The sequence below is a fragment of the Prinia subflava genome, chromosome 9 (genome assembly GCF_021018805.1).
Source record: "Prinia subflava isolate CZ2003 ecotype Zambia chromosome 9, Cam_Psub_1.2, whole genome shotgun sequence".
Classification (NCBI taxonomy): domain Eukaryota; kingdom Metazoa; phylum Chordata; class Aves; order Passeriformes; family Cisticolidae; genus Prinia; species Prinia subflava.
Genome location: NC_086255.1, coordinates 2,921,109 through 2,938,255, shown reverse-complemented (window position 1 = coordinate 2,938,255; position 17,147 = coordinate 2,921,109). Strand labels below are relative to the sequence as shown.

General features: G+C 42.5%; 2 protein-coding genes across 3 annotated transcripts; one reads left to right on the top strand and one right to left on the bottom strand.

Annotated features, from left to right (window-relative positions):
- Positions 1-88: 88 nt before the first annotated feature.
- UROS (uroporphyrinogen III synthase) lies at positions 89-9,338 on the bottom strand. 2 transcript variants are annotated; one of them, XM_063405112.1, is made up of 10 exons: positions 9,111-9,338; positions 7,733-7,822; positions 6,915-6,998; positions 6,467-6,563; positions 5,236-5,310; positions 4,695-4,769; positions 2,166-2,249; positions 1,795-1,880; positions 1,142-1,234; positions 89-463 (listed from the first exon to the last, which is right to left on the bottom strand). In XM_063405112.1, exons 2-10 carry the CDS (start codon positions 7,793-7,795, stop codon positions 317-319), a joined length of 804 nt encoding a protein of 267 aa, XP_063261182.1. In that variant the 5' UTR covers positions 7,796-7,822; positions 9,111-9,338; the 3' UTR covers positions 89-316. The 2 variants fall into 2 exon arrangements, with proteins under 2 accessions (XP_063261182.1, XP_063261181.1); XM_063405111.1 differs by having other exon boundaries at positions 1,136-1,234; positions 9,111-9,337.
- Positions 9,339-9,381: 43 nt separating this feature from the next.
- Positions 9,382-17,139, top strand: BCCIP (BRCA2 and CDKN1A interacting protein). The gene is made up of 7 exons (XM_063405110.1): positions 9,382-9,677; positions 11,194-11,268; positions 11,755-11,835; positions 12,560-12,652; positions 13,129-13,316; positions 14,483-14,660; positions 16,780-17,139. The coding sequence occupies exons 1-7, from the start codon at positions 9,540-9,542 to the stop codon at positions 16,948-16,950; spliced, it is 924 nt and encodes a 307-aa protein (XP_063261180.1). The 5' UTR covers positions 9,382-9,539; the 3' UTR covers positions 16,951-17,139.
- Positions 17,140-17,147: the final 8 nt, after the last annotated feature.

Sequence of the window (17,147 nt, the reverse complement as noted above, 5' to 3'; positions counted from 1 at the left end):
AAGTAAAACTGATCATACAGAGCAGGTCAAACCTGAGCTGTGCTGGCGGATTCCTGAGGTGAGGTGTGGGATGAGTTCAGTGTCTCAGTGTTCACAGCTGCTTTGCAAGGATAAAATATTCCCGGTGCACACAGGAGGGAGGGGAATAGCTGGATGCTTTAAGGATGCTGGACAGATTTCAGTCCTTCTCACAGCCATCCCTGACCAGGACAGCGCTTCAGAATCCCAAAAACCGCTTTCCTGTAGGACAGCAGGTGTGCAAACTGGAGCAGCCCTCCTGGAGCAGCACCTTGGCCTTGCTGGGCGGGCTGTGCCCTCAGCAGGGCCCCGAGCAGCCGTGGGGCTGCAGGGCCGTGTGGAGGGCAGCAGCCAGGTCCTGGGGCGTGGGGCTCCCTGCAGTGCAGCTCACGGCGACGCCGGCGCCCTGCAGGGCCTCTGCTGTGCTGGGGCCAATGGCAGCCAACTGCAGGGACAACACTGTCACTGTCACTGCCCAGGCACAGCACCCGCCTCTGTCCCCTCCCAGCCAGCAGCTCCCCAGCTCAGCCTCCCCAGCAGCCCAGCCTGAAGATCTGCAGCACTAAAAGCCACCCATCAGTGGAGCTCCTCAGCAATGACTCAGGGAAGAGGAGAGTTTATCTTGCCATTACAAACACTGAAAGCTCCGAGTCCCATGGAACAGGGAAAAGTGAGAGGAATTTCAATCAGCTGCAGCCTGCTGCAAGCAACAGCTCCTCACACCATCACATCACGAAGAGAAAATGAAGTTTGTCCCAATGGAGATGGGGGAAACTGGTTGGGGAAAACATTCCAGGTGAAAACAATTTCTTTTTTAAAATCCAACCAAGGCCAGGTTGGATGGGCTTGGAGGAACCTGGTGCAGTGGAAGGTGTCCCTGCCCATGGCAAGGGGGTGGAACAAGATGGGGTTTACAGTCCCTTCCAACCCAAACCATTCTGGGATTCTGTAATTCTATATTATTACATTTGTATTTGCTATAAACTGGGGTTGTCTTCAGAGAAATAAACACAAACCAAAGATAAAATCAAGGTTTGCAGTGGTTATAATAGCTTATCTCATTTGCCCACCCCGAATATACTGCCTCATGTATCCCACCATTTTTAAGAGAAGATACCTTGACCTGGTTGATCAAATCCCCTGAAAGCTTCTGGATGTGCTGGAGGCAGAATTTGACACCGGACGGGCTGAAGAACACAACACTCGCAGGGATGCCCTGGGGAAAGTCAGCAGAGGTTGGCACAGCCCCCTCCAGCAGTGCCAGTGCCTTGGCACACGGTGACAGGACACAGGGAATGGCTTCCCAGTGCCAGAGGGCAGGGCTGGATGGGATTTGGGCAGGAATTGTTCCCTGGCAGGGTGGGCAGGCCCTGGCACAGGGTGCCCAGAGCAGCTGTGGCTGCCCCTGGATCCCTGGCAGTGCCCAAGGCCAGGCTGGACACTGGGGCTGGAGCAGCCTGGGACAGTGGGAGGTGTCTCTGCCATGGCAGGGGTGGCACTGGGGGGGATTTAAGGTCCCTTCCCACCCAAACCATTCCATGATTCTGTAATTCTATGATGGAAGCTTCCAAAATGGAAAAATCAGAAAGCCAATCTCAAAAAAGCAATGATTACTTTTACACAAACTATGTCGGGCAGATTACTCCTGGATTCTGATTTGTGATGCACAGCAGAGATGCCCAGTGGCATTTCAGTTACACTGCTTCAGAAAAAGGAATATTCTGGGAGGCATTGTCACCTGCTCAGGAAACCCCAAACTGTACCAGTGGCCAGTACCTGCTGGGAGAAGTAAGTGCTCAGAGATTCCTGCAGCTCAGGGTGCTGGGCTGTTCGATAGACAGTGAGGCTTTCCAGGGGGACGCCTGCAAGCAGCACATGCACTCATCATTCATTCATTCATTTCTATTATTCCAATTAACATCCTAACTGCACTTAAGTTTAACTATTTTAGGCTAAAAAGACACACGAAAATTCTGTGAAGATTTGCACATCCCACAGCTGTGGGCAGCCATCCAAGCTCCCAGGGTTTAGTCCCATCCTCTCCTCAGCAAGTTCCACTTTCACTCCTTCCAATTTGGTTCACGAGCTTTAGATACAACTTTTCTCATCACTGACTAATTAAAATGGGTCTCCAGGGGAAGTTCAACCTTTTTCTCTAAGCACTGTAGGAAGCACTTCTCTTTTCAGGGCTCCACAAGGAAATAGGAGAGCTGAGGAATTGGGTTTCTCTCCTGTAAACACACAAACAAGAACTGTAATTAACGCAGGCCTTTAATAAAGAGTAGATGTGATTTAATACATTTTAAAAGTATCAAGTGCTGATTTATCAAACGCCTCACCACAGACACAGCTCTAAGGTAACTGAAAACATCTGCAGCCCCAATTCACAGGACAGAGGCTACTTAGCAGGAACATTAAAATATTCCATAACTAGAATATGAATATTGGCTAAAAAGATAGATAACTTCCTTTGTAGAAGGGCAAGGGGAATAGAAATGTACTTTATCTCCTCCTCAACACAGCCTGCCTCAATCTGACATTTAAAATCTGTCCCACTCAATAAATGACAGAGCTCTCTATAAAAGACAGACAAAGAGAAGGACAACGCTGTGCTGAAAAGTTCTGGTCTATCTGCAATTCCATTTTCTTAATTCCCCAAGGAAAAAAGGATTCTGGTTGCACTGCTGGGGTGGGAGTGGATATCCTCACTTGCTTTTGTCACATTAGGAATTTAACAGCAGACTTGCTTTGCAGAGTTTTTGCCTTTTGTATAAATAAGAAACTCAGAGAAAATTTCAAGATGAAATTCTACACAGATTTATACAGCTTTGCATTCAGCTTTCCAAATGAATTACTTTATTTTATTACTAATTCAGATTTGTTAATACGTTTTTAAGGGACAATTACTAGAAAAAAATGCTTTTAACTGCTGGAAGGAGACTGTTGGTTTATGCATGCAGACATTCTTCAAGGATAAAAAAAAAAGGCAGCAGAGTGAAAATCAAATGGAAAGCCCCTTGTAGGAGTCAACCCAGACACACCTGAGTGTCCTGACTGCACACTGAGGTTTTATTACAAACCACAGACATTCTTCAATTAAAATTAAAACTCAGAGGAAGAATGAACTTGGCTCAGAATGTAAAAAAGATTTTAAAGTTAAATAAAATTGGATTGTTCCAGCATCAATTCTCCTGCGAGCCATGCCAGTTATTTGAAATGTCAGTGTGGCACCTGTAAACAAAAACTGATTCTTTTGGCACAGAAAATTTCCTTGGTAGGCCTGAACAACACAACAAGGACTGGGATCTCCTGCTTCTGTAGCCAAATACTTGCCTTGAGAAGAGCAAAGGCACAATCTTGGAGTAAATTCCTTTATTTCCCAATCCCTTAAATTAAATTGGGTACCAAAGCACAAAAGGTGATGACAAAAAAATCTCATTATTCCAGCTTTTATTTTTATTCTGGCAATAACCTCTCATGATACAAGAAACTCAGAGCTATTCTTTTCATTTACTTATTTATGCAGAAACAAAAACGAATTTACACATAATAAACATGAGATAATTTAATCTCTACTTCCACGGTTGTTATAAAGCACTTGGTCAGCTGAGAGTGTTTAAATATGCACAGCCCAGTAAATCCTGGAGGATATTTCTATGTCTCAACAACAAACAGGCTCCAGTGACCGAAATTCACTGTTTGGTTAATTTTTTTCACCTTCATACAATACAATAAACAGGTATTTCTCTTGTCTTTCTGCTCAAAAAAAAATCCCTGGCAGATATTAATTCATTGCCACAAGTAGATTTTCCAGCACTATAAAATCAGCTGAAACCTTTCTTTGCTTTAGTACCTCTGCTGAGGAGGGAAGATGGGTTATTCTTCACTTACGACATATTCGTGTTGTATTTTTAATTTTCAGAATTTATTATTTGATCTTGTGCTGGCAATTCTCATTATTATCATTAAATATTCCCTGGAGCTGAAGTATTTTATTTGCCAGTGAATTAGAGAGCACTGTGCCTAGCAAAAACAAATCCTTCCCAGCTGCCAGCCCATTTTTCTTTACCCTATAAATCTCTGCAGACTTTGCTCAGCAGCTCTCACACATCTGTACAAAAACTCTTTTTTCACCACTTCTGCTGAGCCATCCACTCAAAAAATAAACAGCCCCTAAGTCTAAAACTCTTCCTTATTGCTACTGGAAATTTTAACAAATTGGAGTAAAAACAGAGCAAGTCAGCAAATAGACTTTAAAAACCCCACAAAAGTCTGGTAATAAGTTGAGAAGCATTACAGGTTTAATCATAACAAAATGGTTAAACAAAACTTCAAGCACCACTTTAATTTCTTCAAAACCACTCAGCTTTGGTGCTGAAAACCAGATCCCTCTGAAACCACAGGGTAATTCTGGGGAAAGTCACCAGCACTGAAATCTTCTGATTTAGCAGCAATTTCCAACTATTACCACTCTGATCTAAAATAAACTTTTTCCTGCTGGCTCATACAGTATTTATTAATTAACTAGAGGGTCTAAGATTACATGGAAATTAATATCTTATATACGTATTTTGAAGGTTTTTTGCCTCACTGTGCACTTGATTTTACCTCAAGGAAATTCTGAAATGATGGAAGGAACATTACTTTAATTTAACTCTAATATTTTAGCCACTTACTTGAACAAATATATTCAGCTAATTTCTCAGCATTTCCAGTCTTTTCTCCTTGTGGAACAAGACCAATTTCTTCCACTAGAACCAAAAGCAGCAAAGAAAAAAAACCCATGTAAAACAATGAGAACAATTCAGATTTCCTGTCACAGAACCCTGGGATGAAAGGGAGGCACAGCTTGGTCCAAGCACACAAATAATTTGTGTACAATCTCAACCAGGCCAGAATCCCTTTCATCCCATTTAATTTCCAAAGGCAATGACAAAACCACATTAATTAAGAATAAAGGGGTTTTTTTCCTGTTTTGACCCAATTTTTCAAGCAGTGACCATCACAACACAAGGATCAGAAATCCAGAGGCTGGATTATATCCATGGACATCCTTGGCTGGATAATTCAAATGTTTATATAATTAGCTCTCTTCCAAATTACCCAGTTCTAAAACCTAATTTTTTTCTCAGCACCCTTGAACAGCAGCTCCTCCTCCAAAAATTGTACTTACAAGCCAGATTTAGGCAATTTTGCATTTTTTAAACCCCAGCTTACCTAAAGAAGCTGTAGCTTTTCCTACCACGTATGTTGGTTTGATATTCCACATTTGTTTAAGAGATTTTGACCAGGCTGAAAAACATTAAATTATACTGAATTAAATGAAATTTAAGCACATGGCAACAGAGTGTGAATGCTAAATGACTATCTGGGCTTCTGTTTAATGCACAAATACAGCAAAATGATAACAATAATTAAAACTCCACTACACATTCAGCAGATCTGGATGTAAAAATCCTCATGGATCAAAAATAGTTACATCAAGTTTTTTACAGTGTTTTAACAAGAGCAGCACAGGACACTGAGTTTTTTCTGGGACTACTGGGGGTGAAAAAAGAAATACAAACTACAACAGTAAAAATAAAAAAAATCAGAAGGAAAGAACCAAGGATTTATTGCCTTTGAGAGGAACCCAAACAGGAACTACAGAGTCATTTTTATGATGAGAATATGCATTTTCCAAAAGCCCTGATCAAGGTCAGGGATGAAATTTAGAGAAGAGATTACTTTTGATCTAAAATCTCAATATATTGTCCTCTGCTGCTGGAAATGCTACAGTAAGCTGAGGGTCTCAGTGCATTTGCTGCTTACTCAGGGGTGTAACTTTACTCATAGGATATTGAATGGAGCAGATCACATAGAAACTCCCCGCCAGAATCACCCAACATAAGAATTTGGAGGAGTTTACAAGGATTTGACATTTCACTGTGATGGGTATTTCCATTTAGCAGGATTCTTCCTCCCTCCTGATCTGTTGGCTTTTATGCGTCAGCAATTCGTCACCATTTATTTGCTAGTAATTCATTCACTTGAGAAATTTCTTACTCAACACAGAGAACTTCCTTTTTCTGCAGCATTTCACAGGAATTACACAGGAAATAATGGGCAGTTTTTATGAGATGATCTTCTCCTTAAGGGAAGAAAGCAGTCAGCAAGCAAACCAGGCACTGCAGCAAAATATTCCTCATGCATGAGAGGAGCAGGGCTGGCAAAGCTCTCACTAATTAGTAATTTGCACTAAAAGCTCCTTTATTTCATTTTTAAGTGTGGAAAACACAACCCTTAAAAGCTCAATGCAGCATGAGCCCTTTATGATGCTGAAAGAACTATGAAAATCAGGGTTTTTAAAAAATCGTGCTCCAAATATCTACTGAAATAAAATTCAATAAAATCCTAACTTCATAAGATGCTGAAAGAAAAAGAGCAAAGAATATCAGTATGTGCTCACCTTCTTTTTTACTCTTCTCTTTTAAACATATCTTGATGGCTTCTAATGCTCTTGGGCTGGTAAAAACTAGGCCTCCATAGCATTCTGGATGGGAAAGCTATTTAGAAACAGTCAATTTAAAAGGTTTTTAAAAAATTAATTAGCAAACTGATTTTTAAAATAAATTGATCAATTATTTATAACCTTGTAACACAGAGAACAGCTTCAATAACTGCCTGAAATGCCCCAATACTGGTGACAATTTATGGTCACACAATTTAAATGTGATTTTTGTCTGACCAATTCAATTCTTTAACAAGCAAGGTCGCTGATGCTATCCATGAAATTTCACTGTACAAAGCTGGTTTGTGGCAACACAAAAAGAGGGACCACACAGAGAATGACTAAATGGGATCTTGGCAACCAAATCCTGTTGGAAATAAGAGAACTGAAAGAATTTCAAACTTACCTTGTCAAATAAGCTGTCAAGAGAGGTGAATTCAAATGACAAAACTGGGATCAGCGTTGCTTCCAAGCTGTATGATCCTAATTCCTATCAAGAAAAGGTTTGCAGCTCTTGAAATAAATTCCAAACAGCATTTTTGCTTTTTCAAAGAGCTGACTCAGTCAGCACAAGCATTGCTCTTTGCTGAGGCAAAATGAAAAGGCATTTTATTTCCTTTCCCTGGTAAACCTAGTTTGGATTTTGTAATTATTTAACATTACAACATTTTGGTTAACAAACAGCTGGGGGACTGAGGCCTTCTGAGATACAGACACCAGCACATAACTCTGAAGGCTCCAAGTGCTCACCCAGTCCTGCAAATATCCCTGGAACATTTAGTCAATAGGTTTCTTCTCAAGAAATAATCCTCTTTATCAGGAATTCTGACTCTTATAAGTGAGACTTACTCACATGACCCAGGGCAGCAGCAGAAGGGATCCCAGCAACAGCCAGCCTCTATTTCCCATCACATTCCCAGTAAAAATACAAAGAATTTCTGTAATCTTTATTCTGCCCATATGAACATAATTGATATTAATTAACTGAAAGCTGGTTTAATATCAGTACTTTGCTGGCAGCTTTACAATGAATTCAGTACAAATGTCCCATAATTAATAATTTTTTTTGCAGGAAGGGCATATTTTCTGAGATACTTTTTCTCTTAGCATAATTTCAGATGTGCACTCCTAGGATTGATTAAGCCCCTTTCCCACTTGGAACAGTTGGATTCATATTTAATAAAGAAGTAACACTTTTTTTTAGATTTTATAACATTTACTCACTTTAATATATGGATCTGGTCCTGAATCTTTGTCTTTGGGATCCTTCAGCAGCAGAACCTTCATTGTTCCCCAAGGAAGCACAGCAGAACCCTGAAATACAAGAATGGAATTTATCTAAATTGGATCTGGAGGACTTTTTGACTCGACCAGAGACTTTAACAGCTCCAAGAACTGGGTTGCTACCAGTTGTACTTCTCCTTACACAATGAGTAAGCAGTTGTTGTGCATTCTCCAGGCAGGAACACCCACCTTGATAAGGGCAGAAAATAATATGCTGCCATTAGATAACGCTGCTTAACGAAGAGGCTCTAATGAAACTCATCAAGGGGAACACATTTTAAAGAAGATTTTGTAAAAGCAGTAACAGGACCTACAATGCCAGCAAGTTCTGCATTGAATAATTAACTATAAAAAAGCTATTTATTCTACTAATTTTCATGCCAGTTTTCACCCTCTGGTCATCAAAATGAGTATGCAAAGATATTGATTTACTTTAATATAAGTGTCTATATGCACACATTTATACATCTATCATAACACAGATAATATTCACAGGCCTTCTCTGATATTCTAGGAAACAGAGCAGGACTGAAAACATCTATTCTGCTGTAAAAATGCAAGATGATACTTCTCAGTTCCTTACAAGTTTGGTGCTAAATTACAAAACTTAAGCAAATACATGAAGAACACAAGCAGAAATCCACTCTCTTACTGCAAATTTGCCCATTACCAGTGTGGTATTTTCTTGATAGATCACACACATAGGAAAATTCACCTTCCTTTAAATTCTTGCCCTGGATATCACTATTCAAATTTCGGCAATGACCTAATTGCTCCCAGAGCAAACACTGCGTTCAAAAAAACCCAAAACCCAAAACCAAACAAACCTAAACAAACTAAACCCCAAACCACAGATGTTTGACCCTTTACAGGGAACATGAACACCTGAACCTACTCGAAGCGTATTTATAAGGCTGGAATTACATCCAAGGCTCTGTGCCTTGCATTTCTCCTGGCTGGCACCAGTGAGTGCCCAGTGCTCTTCTTTCCGTGGCCTCATTAACACCCACCTCTCCTCATTAATTAGACACAAAGTGGTAAATGGAACACGTTCCACACAACTGAGGCGTCATCGCTATTGAGCATTTCTTCAGTGCTCAGGGTATTTCAATGCATTTTTCCCGTCTGGCGTTTTCTATACAGACCAGAGTCACGCTGTGCTCACTGTGCTCTCCCTGTCACCCTTTTCTGCTGCTTTCTCTGAAATTATCCAGGGAATTTGGTGCGGGGGAAGCCGGGACGCTATTTTTAGAGCAAGCAGCGGGGGCCCGATTCCAGGTTTAATTGTTATTTTTTCCTACCGCTAGTTTTTACTTACAGTATTTTTTGCTAAAGTCGGAGGTGCTCAGGACGCTTTATTCCTTTTAATAGATCGCTGAGGGTGGAAGAGCCCTCCCGGCTGACGGAGCCCGGGCCGTGCCCGGTCCCCGGGGTGTCCCGAGCCCTCAGTGCCGCCGGGCGCTCCCGCAGGGATGGGCGCTCCGAACCCCTCCGGCAGCCCGATCTAACCCCCGGCAACCATTCCCACCGAGGAATTCCCTTTGGGAGGAAGTGACACCAGCAGCACAAAGAGGAAATCCGGCTTTGAGGGGACGGGCCGGTGCGGGCTGCCCTTCCCCTTCACGCTGCCCGGCCGCCCGGGCCGCTCCGCGCTCACCGGGCGCTGCTGTCGCGATATTGGGCGACACTCGGCGACATCCCGCGACTCGCACCCGCCGGCCACACCGCCCGTCCGCCGAGCCGAGCCATGGCCACGCCGGCCAAGCGCCGGGCGCGGGGCCCCGCCGCGGAACAGGGCTCCCACAGCGGCTCCGGCAGCTCCGAGAGCTCCCACAGCGCCTCCGAGGGCTCGGAGAGCTCGGACTCGGACGAGCCCATCCATGAGGTGAGCGGGCCGGGCCCACACGGGGCCAAAATGGATGGGGTTGGCAGGGGACGTTCAGGAGGGGTTTGTGCCCCGGCGATGAGCGGGACGGGTTTCACAGGGCCCCTTCATGGATGGGGTTGTCAGGGGATGTTCAGGAGGGGTTTGTGCCCCTGTGGTGAGCGGGACGGGCCCCACACGGCCCCTACATGGATGGGGTTGTCAGGGGATGTTCGGGTTTGTGCCCCGGCCATGCCCGGCGGGCGCTGGGTGCGTGTCCTGGGGGAGCGCAGGGGACCCGTCCCTGACGGTCGGCGATCCTAGGTGTGTTCGCTGCGTTGTTGTTGTTGAAAGTTTTTAAATTTTTAACTTGTTTTTCGAGTGTCGGGGTCCCCGGGTTGAGCTCCGGCCCTTGGCGTGTCCGCTCAGGTGTGGGGCTGGAGGCGGCTGCTTGGAAATGGTGCTGTCAGCACAGAGGAGTAGCTTTTTTATTACATTCTGCTGTAATTTATTATTACATTAGTTTGCTGACTTTAATTATAGAATCCCAGAATAGTTTGGTTTGGAGAGGACCTTAAAGCCCACCCAGTGCCACCCCCTGCCATGGGTAAGGGACACGTTCCACTGTCCCAGGGTTTTCCAAGCCCCATCCAGCCTGGCCTTGGACACTGCCAGGGATCCAGGGGCAGCCTGTGCCAGTGTCTCCTGAATTTTACTGCCTCCCAAGGGCTTGTGTGCCCGTGTTCTACATTGCAAACAGGTCTTTAAAACTGTTCTTGCAGGGGACAGCAAAGGCCATGACTTAGGTGTGGGATTGGAGGGAGGTACGAGGCTGAATGGGGGCAAAAGAAAGGCTGAGCTGTCGAGGTTACTCGGGAAGTGCAGCTGAAACTGGCAATTAATAACTCTGAATGATCTTGAACAGTGGAATAGGTAGGCAGAGTAACCTGGGCAGGTGTGACTTTTAATACTGAGTACCAATAAAAATGTTGGCAGACACACAGCATTTGTTCTGGAGGGAGAGGCAGCAGTTCCTGCTGTGGCTGCTGCAGTGCCTGGGTCTCATCACTTGCAGAGTTCCACAGTGGGGTTAATGATGCCAGGAGGATTTGGGGGAATAGCAGGAGTGTGGGTTTGGATGTAGTTATTTAAATGTCTGATGTCTGCAGCAATCTTCACCTTTAGCTAAGGCATTTCCCCCCAATCCTGAAGTTCCAGGGTCACTGCCTGGATCAAACCTCTCTACAGGAAGAGTCTGTGGCTACGATAGGTGTAAGTGTGAGAGTCAGATGGCAGGAGCAAAGCATCAAAGGTTTGTTTGTGACACAACTGCAGGGTCAGTTTTAAAAAGTTACTTTCACAGATGTTCTCTAAAGATCACAGGAGAAATTACAACAATTGCTGAGATTACTGTAAGGTGGAAATAATTCTGTTTCTGCTATTTGCCATTACTTGTCTTCAAGTTTCCTACAGTTTAGCTTTGTTCTGATATAACTCCTTGCCAAGTGTGTGTGATATTCCCTGTTTTACTCCCCAGGAAGTGAATATTGAATTTGAAGCACATTCCATATCAGACAATGATTATAACGGGATAAAGAAGTTACTACAGCAGGTACTGTGGCTGCTTGTTAGCTTGGTTGATGTGTCCATTGATAAATAATATCTAGGGAGTTATGCAAAGGCATCAGTTCACATTCTCTGTATGGATTTATAGCTTTTATGTATTACTTTGCTTCCTCTTATTAGATAATCCCAGAATAGTTTGGGTTGGAAGGGACCTTAAAGCCCATCCAGTGCCATCCCCTGCCATGGGCAGGGTCACCTTCCACTGTCCCAGATTGCTCCAAGCTCCATCCAGCCTGGCCTTGGGCACTGCCAGGGGTGGAATAGCCACAGATTTCAGATTGTACCAAACTCCAGAGGGTACCAGTGGAAATATCAGCAGTGGAAGGTGCAGCAGCAAGCACCTCCAGCAGCTGATTGTTAGGTTTTGCAGTATTATAATGAAGATAGATAAAAAGCTCACTTTATTTTGTACTAAATGGTCCATGAGATACCCTCAGTGCCTGAAACTTAATACTTGTTTCCTGTCTTGCAGTTGTTTCTCAAAGCTCCTGTTAACATTGCTGAATTAACTGATATATTAATACAACAGAACCATATTGGGAGTATTATCAAGGTAACACAGATATTCTATTTGTAGTTCAAGTACAATACTTTCTTTGTTGAAATGACATGATTTCTGTATTCCAGAAGGGGATCCTGTCTGTGTTCTTTCTGTGCTTTCTTGCTTTGTCTGCTTTAAAAATAATTTTCCAATGGGAACTGAAATTTTCCATGCCTACTTTCAAGCCAAGAAGGAATTTGATATATTGTTCATGCTGGCTTCTTTTTACACGTGGAAGGCTTTTCACTCCCTGAGTGTCAGTGTAGTAATGCTGAAAATGCAGAGGATAGGTTTGTTACCATGTCCATAAGAAGCAGGAGCTTGTGACTTCCCTACAAAGACACAGCTCTTTGTCCCCTCCCTGTCAAAGCCTTATTGCTCTGTGGTTGTCACAACATTCCAGGTTTACTTCCCTGCCTTAGAAACCGAAGGAAATTGGTTTTGCTTAAGGTACTGCCATCCCCTGGGCTGAGATGCTGCTTACTAAATGTGAGATATCAGCCTACAGTGCCTTTGAGAGGACTCTGCTGTAGAAGATGCATGACCTGGCCCTCTCCAAAGCTGGCTCTGAGCACACTGAGATGTTCAGTGGAGCAGCACAATTTCCAGTGTGTGTTTGTACAGATTTCCTCGATGCTTTTCATCTGCTGGTACCACCTGGAAAGAGAAATACCTTTTGCTACAGGGTGGAAATGGAATGTCAGTATGAGTTGTTGCTTTTCCTTTCATTCAACAGCAAGCAGAGGTGCAGGAAGACAGTAGTGATGATGAAGAAGATGATGACGAAGTGTTTGGTTTTATAAGCTGCTTGAACTTAACAGAAAGGAAGGTTGGTATTTCTCAGTAACATCTGGTTATAAATATTATCATCAGTAATAAATGAGGCTGCATCCTGTGTACCAAGCCTGGACAGCTGGACCAGGATTTGGAATTCCACTCTGGAGGACTGGGGTTGGAAAACTCGAAGTGGCTTAGCTTTTTTTGAATGCAGTGACTTGCTGAGGGTCAAACATGAAGCAGGGAATGGAACAGAGAGTTAAAACTGGGCCTGGTAATTCCAGGGTAGGTGAGCTGTTAGTCTCTTGTGTTTCTCCCCTTTGCTGTGGGGCTGCAGTTCCTTGTTCCCATCGCTTCACAACCTTTGTTCGCCCTCAGCTCCAGGGCTGGAGAACGATTTCAAAGCCATTGTGCAGCGCTTTAGAGACTGTGAGGGAAACTGCCACCAGGCCTGTAGGGATTTCCCTGAAGCTGGCATTGAAGGTGTAAATAGCTGTGTTGTGAAGGAAATGCCCCGTTTGTGTGCAGGGCACGCAGTGTGCAGAGCAGATCAAGGAGCTGCTGCTGAGGCGCTGTGAGCAGAGCTGCGAGCAGCGCGTGCTGGAGCGGCTGAGCCAACTCCTGAGCGACAGCGCCCGGCCTGTGGGGCTCATCCTGAGCGAGAGGTTCCTCAACGTCCCCCCGCAGATCGCCCTGCCCATGCACCAGCAGCTCCAGTGAGTTCATCTTGTTCCCTGCATGATGCTCAATGGCGTTTTTAATTCATATTTTTCAGAACTCTTACGTGTATACAGCTGTATTAAGACAGTTGGTGCTATAGATATGAGTAAAGCATGAACAAAAATAAATTATCTCCTATATGATCTTTAGTTAATTTTTAAAATACTTTTTATATCTTTATAAAGGTACAAAACTTTCTCAGATTCTATAGAGGATATAATTTGAGAACATGTGTTGTTCTACAGTAATAGCTATGTTGGAGTTCATCCTTGTATTGCAGATTATTCTCACACTGATCTAGGAAAATTTAAAAACAAGGAGATTTTTAGAATGCTGATAACGAGCAGCTTGGGTGTTTCTGTTTCTGTGTTAGTGTCTGGCTCTGGAATGGGGGATTTGGACTGAGGGAAAGGATTAAAAGTTGAATTAGTTTTGGCCCATGTAAATACTCAGTGTTTTGATTAGTTTCAAATAATGAAAAAGCAGGTGAAGGGCTGATTGATCTCTGCCAATTCATGGATTATAGCCAAAGCTGGGTGAATGTAAATAAATTAATCCACTGAAGCACAGTATTACATTATGTTAGTGTCACACTGGAAGTGGGAACAAGGAAATTTTGTTGGATAAGGAACCAGTAATAGAATGAAGATCATCTTTTATTCTTCTTTCATTTTTGCCTTCTTTCCTCTCATGTGAGATGAGATTAGAAGTCAGATTGAAGTCACCAGAAGTAGAGCACTTGTCACTGCTCAAATTCAGATCTCAGCCTCTTTGTTTTAAAGGTTTCGGAGTGACAACATGTTGAACACAAGGATGAGCAAGATTATTTTCTGTTTCTTCAGTTGCAATTCCTCAAAGAAGTGATAATGTGCTGTATTTTTAAGGAGAGCTGCACTTAGAATCATTGCACAGACACTCTACCATGAACAGGATGCTGGGGAAAAGAAGTTATCCTGTGAGCTGTGGAAAACACCCATATTTTTATAGTTTAAAGTACAAATAGTATGTTTAAGTAGCAGGAGTGCATCTGCAAATTTGATTTTCTGAGGTACTCATAAAAGAATGGCCTGCAATTTGAATATCCTTTCTATACCAATACATTATAAGGTTTACTTCTATGCTTGTGTAGGATTTAAATTGTGTAAATATTTATTCCTTTTAGGAAGGAGCTGGCTGAGGCCCAGAGAACAAACAAACCCTGTGGAAAGTGCCACTATTACCTCCTTATCAGCAAGACCTTTACAGAAGCCACAAAGAGCAATTCTAAGAGGAAGGAAGGGAGAAATCAGCCAAAGGAGGAATTAATGTTTGCAAATGCGGAGGAAGAATTCTTCCATGAGGTAACATGATTATATAATTTAAATGCTTCCTTTTCTTTCTGTATCATCAATGAGAGATGTTTCACCTCAAATTCAAGGGGAGCTTTTATCAAGATTATCACAAATATTTTTAAATTAAATCCAGGGTGTTTTGGAGCAGTGTTGAGAGAGGAGCAATCAGGCTCTTCTTGTGTATTGATTTCTCTGTTTCCCCCTGGGTACCTGTTACTTGCAAAAATGCTCAGAATAAAAACTTACAGAGATCCTAAGAAGTGGCTCTTGCTTCCTTTTCTGTCTCTGTTCTACTCAGGGCAAGTATATTAATAAAAAGTGGTGAAACAGTGAGATGAAAATATTACTTCCTATTTCCTAAGGCAATGTGGCCACACAATTCTGCTGGTCCCAAACCAGACCAGGTGAGGGCAAAATGCAGGAAATTAAATTTAAAATGTGCTTTGAAATGCAAAGAATTTTTCATGGTTTCTTTTTGTTTGGTTGGTTTTTTTCATTCTCAAAGCTTTAAAACCACTATTGTACAATATTATTACTTTGTCAAGAGAGTGTTATTTTTCATTTCTGGCAGTGCCTGCAGGGCAAAGGACTTGCACATGCGTGGGGTGGTTAATGGCAAAGGTTCCTGTGTGTAATCATTCTGACAGGGGCTGTGATAGGGCTGTAATTTTATTTCTTGGGAAGCAGAGAAATGTAAGTGGAGGAATTCACTGGTGCTGCAGGGAATTGTGTTGTAGCCTCTGTGCAGTAGCGAGTTGGGCATTTTGTTTTTATGTTCCTGCCACAGCAGCTGAAACAGCCGAAGCTGAACTCTGTAAAATGTTGAAAAGCTGCTGGGGAGGAGCCAGTGATGCTCATGTGTCCATGAGTGTTCTGTTCTAGAAGGCCCATTTTGTATTTATTTATCTCAGCTTTGTTATTTATTAAAGGCTAATTGTGTGCTTTCATCTGAACTCCAGTAATTCTCAGCTCAAAAGGATAGACTCAAACTGAGCGTTTTTAACAGTCATCCCAGTGTTTAAAAAAAATCATTTTAAACATCATGTAGGGTATTAAATTAAATGTCTCTGTACTTAATAATGTGTGTGTGTTAAATTAGTGCTGAGTGTCTGTCCTCCCTGATCACACATAATGTTAATTAGATGCCATAAAATAGCATTAAATGTGGTGAGGCACCTGGAGCCATATCAAACTGAGAGAAGCCTTTTCCTGAACTTGGCACTGCCCTGGGCTTTATTCTCTTCCTTAAAATTATAACCAGAAAATCTATTATAACCAGACCTGGAATTGATTAGAGGTGCTCAAATTGTTCTTGAGCAGAGCCACTCAGTGAATGTGGTAATTAATCCAAAATGAGATTTAAAGCCTTGATGCACTGTTAGTGGAAGGCAAACCTGAAAGGAGAGTGGATCCTAATTTTTCCCCCAAAGGGAAGGAATCAGGTAGGTTTTTCTACTTGATGGTTCAGCTCAGAGTTCTTAACCTGACTGGTGTGAGAACTGGAAACATTCATTAGATTGTTTTTCTTATGCATCAGGAATTTTTTGGAGGAAAGCTGACAAAAAGGGAGTTTCTATATGGGCTTTCTATCCCTGAAAAGACAAAATGCACATTCCAGACACTGCCTGTTTGGAGAAGCACAAACAGATCTTGCAGTTGCTGCAGCCATCTGGAACCTTTCCAAGAGCTTCCTGAAATTCTCCTCAGGATTCCTATCGGTGCCCATCACCTTTACATTTGATTCCTGCTGTCATTCTTACAGATTTGTTACTTTTTAGGACTCTGGGCACTTTTAAGAGTAGGCCCTGAAAGCAGCAGAGCCTCAGAACACTGATTTTTTTTTTCCCCTTCCTCCTAGGTTCTTTCTCTGATCCCAAACCATAATGGTAGCAATCATTATAGAATTTAATAGGAATTATATAAATTCTGTGAAAGAAAATTGTTTTAAGCACTTTAAATAGTGGATTATTTGATTGTTCTTTTTGGTGAATACTTCAAGAGGGAAAAAAACTTCTTAATAAGCATGGGCATAAGAGGTTCATTATTTTCACTTTGTTTAGATGATGTTTAGATTATCTTCATGCTAATTAAACATTTTAATCGGAATGCTTTTATTTCTGTTGTTTAGAAAGCCCTTCTGAAATTCAACTACTCTGTGCAAGAGGAAAGTGACTCCTGTCTGGGTGGCAGATGGTCCTTTGATGATGTCCCAATGAAGCCTCTGAGGACAGTTATTGTAGTTCCAGCTGATGGAATTAATGGAATTATGGATAAACTCAAAGATTACCTCTCACTCTGAGCTTCCCTACAAACACCAGGTTTTTACAGAGCAGCCATGCAGGACTGTGACCTCACAATATTGGCAGAACTGCTGTTGAGTCAACCAAAAATATCCACCAAATGAATATTTTTAAATATTGCATTTTATTTTATTTCAATATCATCATGAAGCAGTCAATAAAAACCCAGTGTCAAAAGAAAACCTGAATATCTGCT

Bases quoted from the DNA above. Each gene is read 5' to 3' on its own strand.
- UROS (XM_063405111.1), bottom strand. From the start codon at position 7,795: ATGAAGGTTCTGCTGCTGAAGGATCCCAAAGACAAAGATTCAGGACCA. The intron at 2,250-4,694 runs GTAAGTGGCTAA...GTGTGTTTACAG, and splicing joins AGCTGAATATATTTGTTCAA to GAGAGAAACCCAATTCCTCA. The intron at 1,881-2,165 runs GTTGAACTTCCC...TGCTGCTTGCAG, and splicing joins TACAGTGCTTAGAGAAAAAG to GCGTCCCCCTGGAAAGCCTC.
- BCCIP (XM_063405110.1), top strand. From the start codon at position 9,540: ATGGCCACGCCGGCCAAGCGCCGGGCGCGGGGCCCCGCCGCGGAACAG. The intron at 13,317-14,482 runs GTGAGTTCATCT...TATTCCTTTTAG, and splicing joins CCCATGCACCAGCAGCTCCA to GAAGGAGCTGGCTGAGGCCC. The intron at 14,661-16,779 runs GTAACATGATTA...TCTGTTGTTTAG, and splicing joins AGGAAGAATTCTTCCATGAG to AAAGCCCTTCTGAAATTCAA.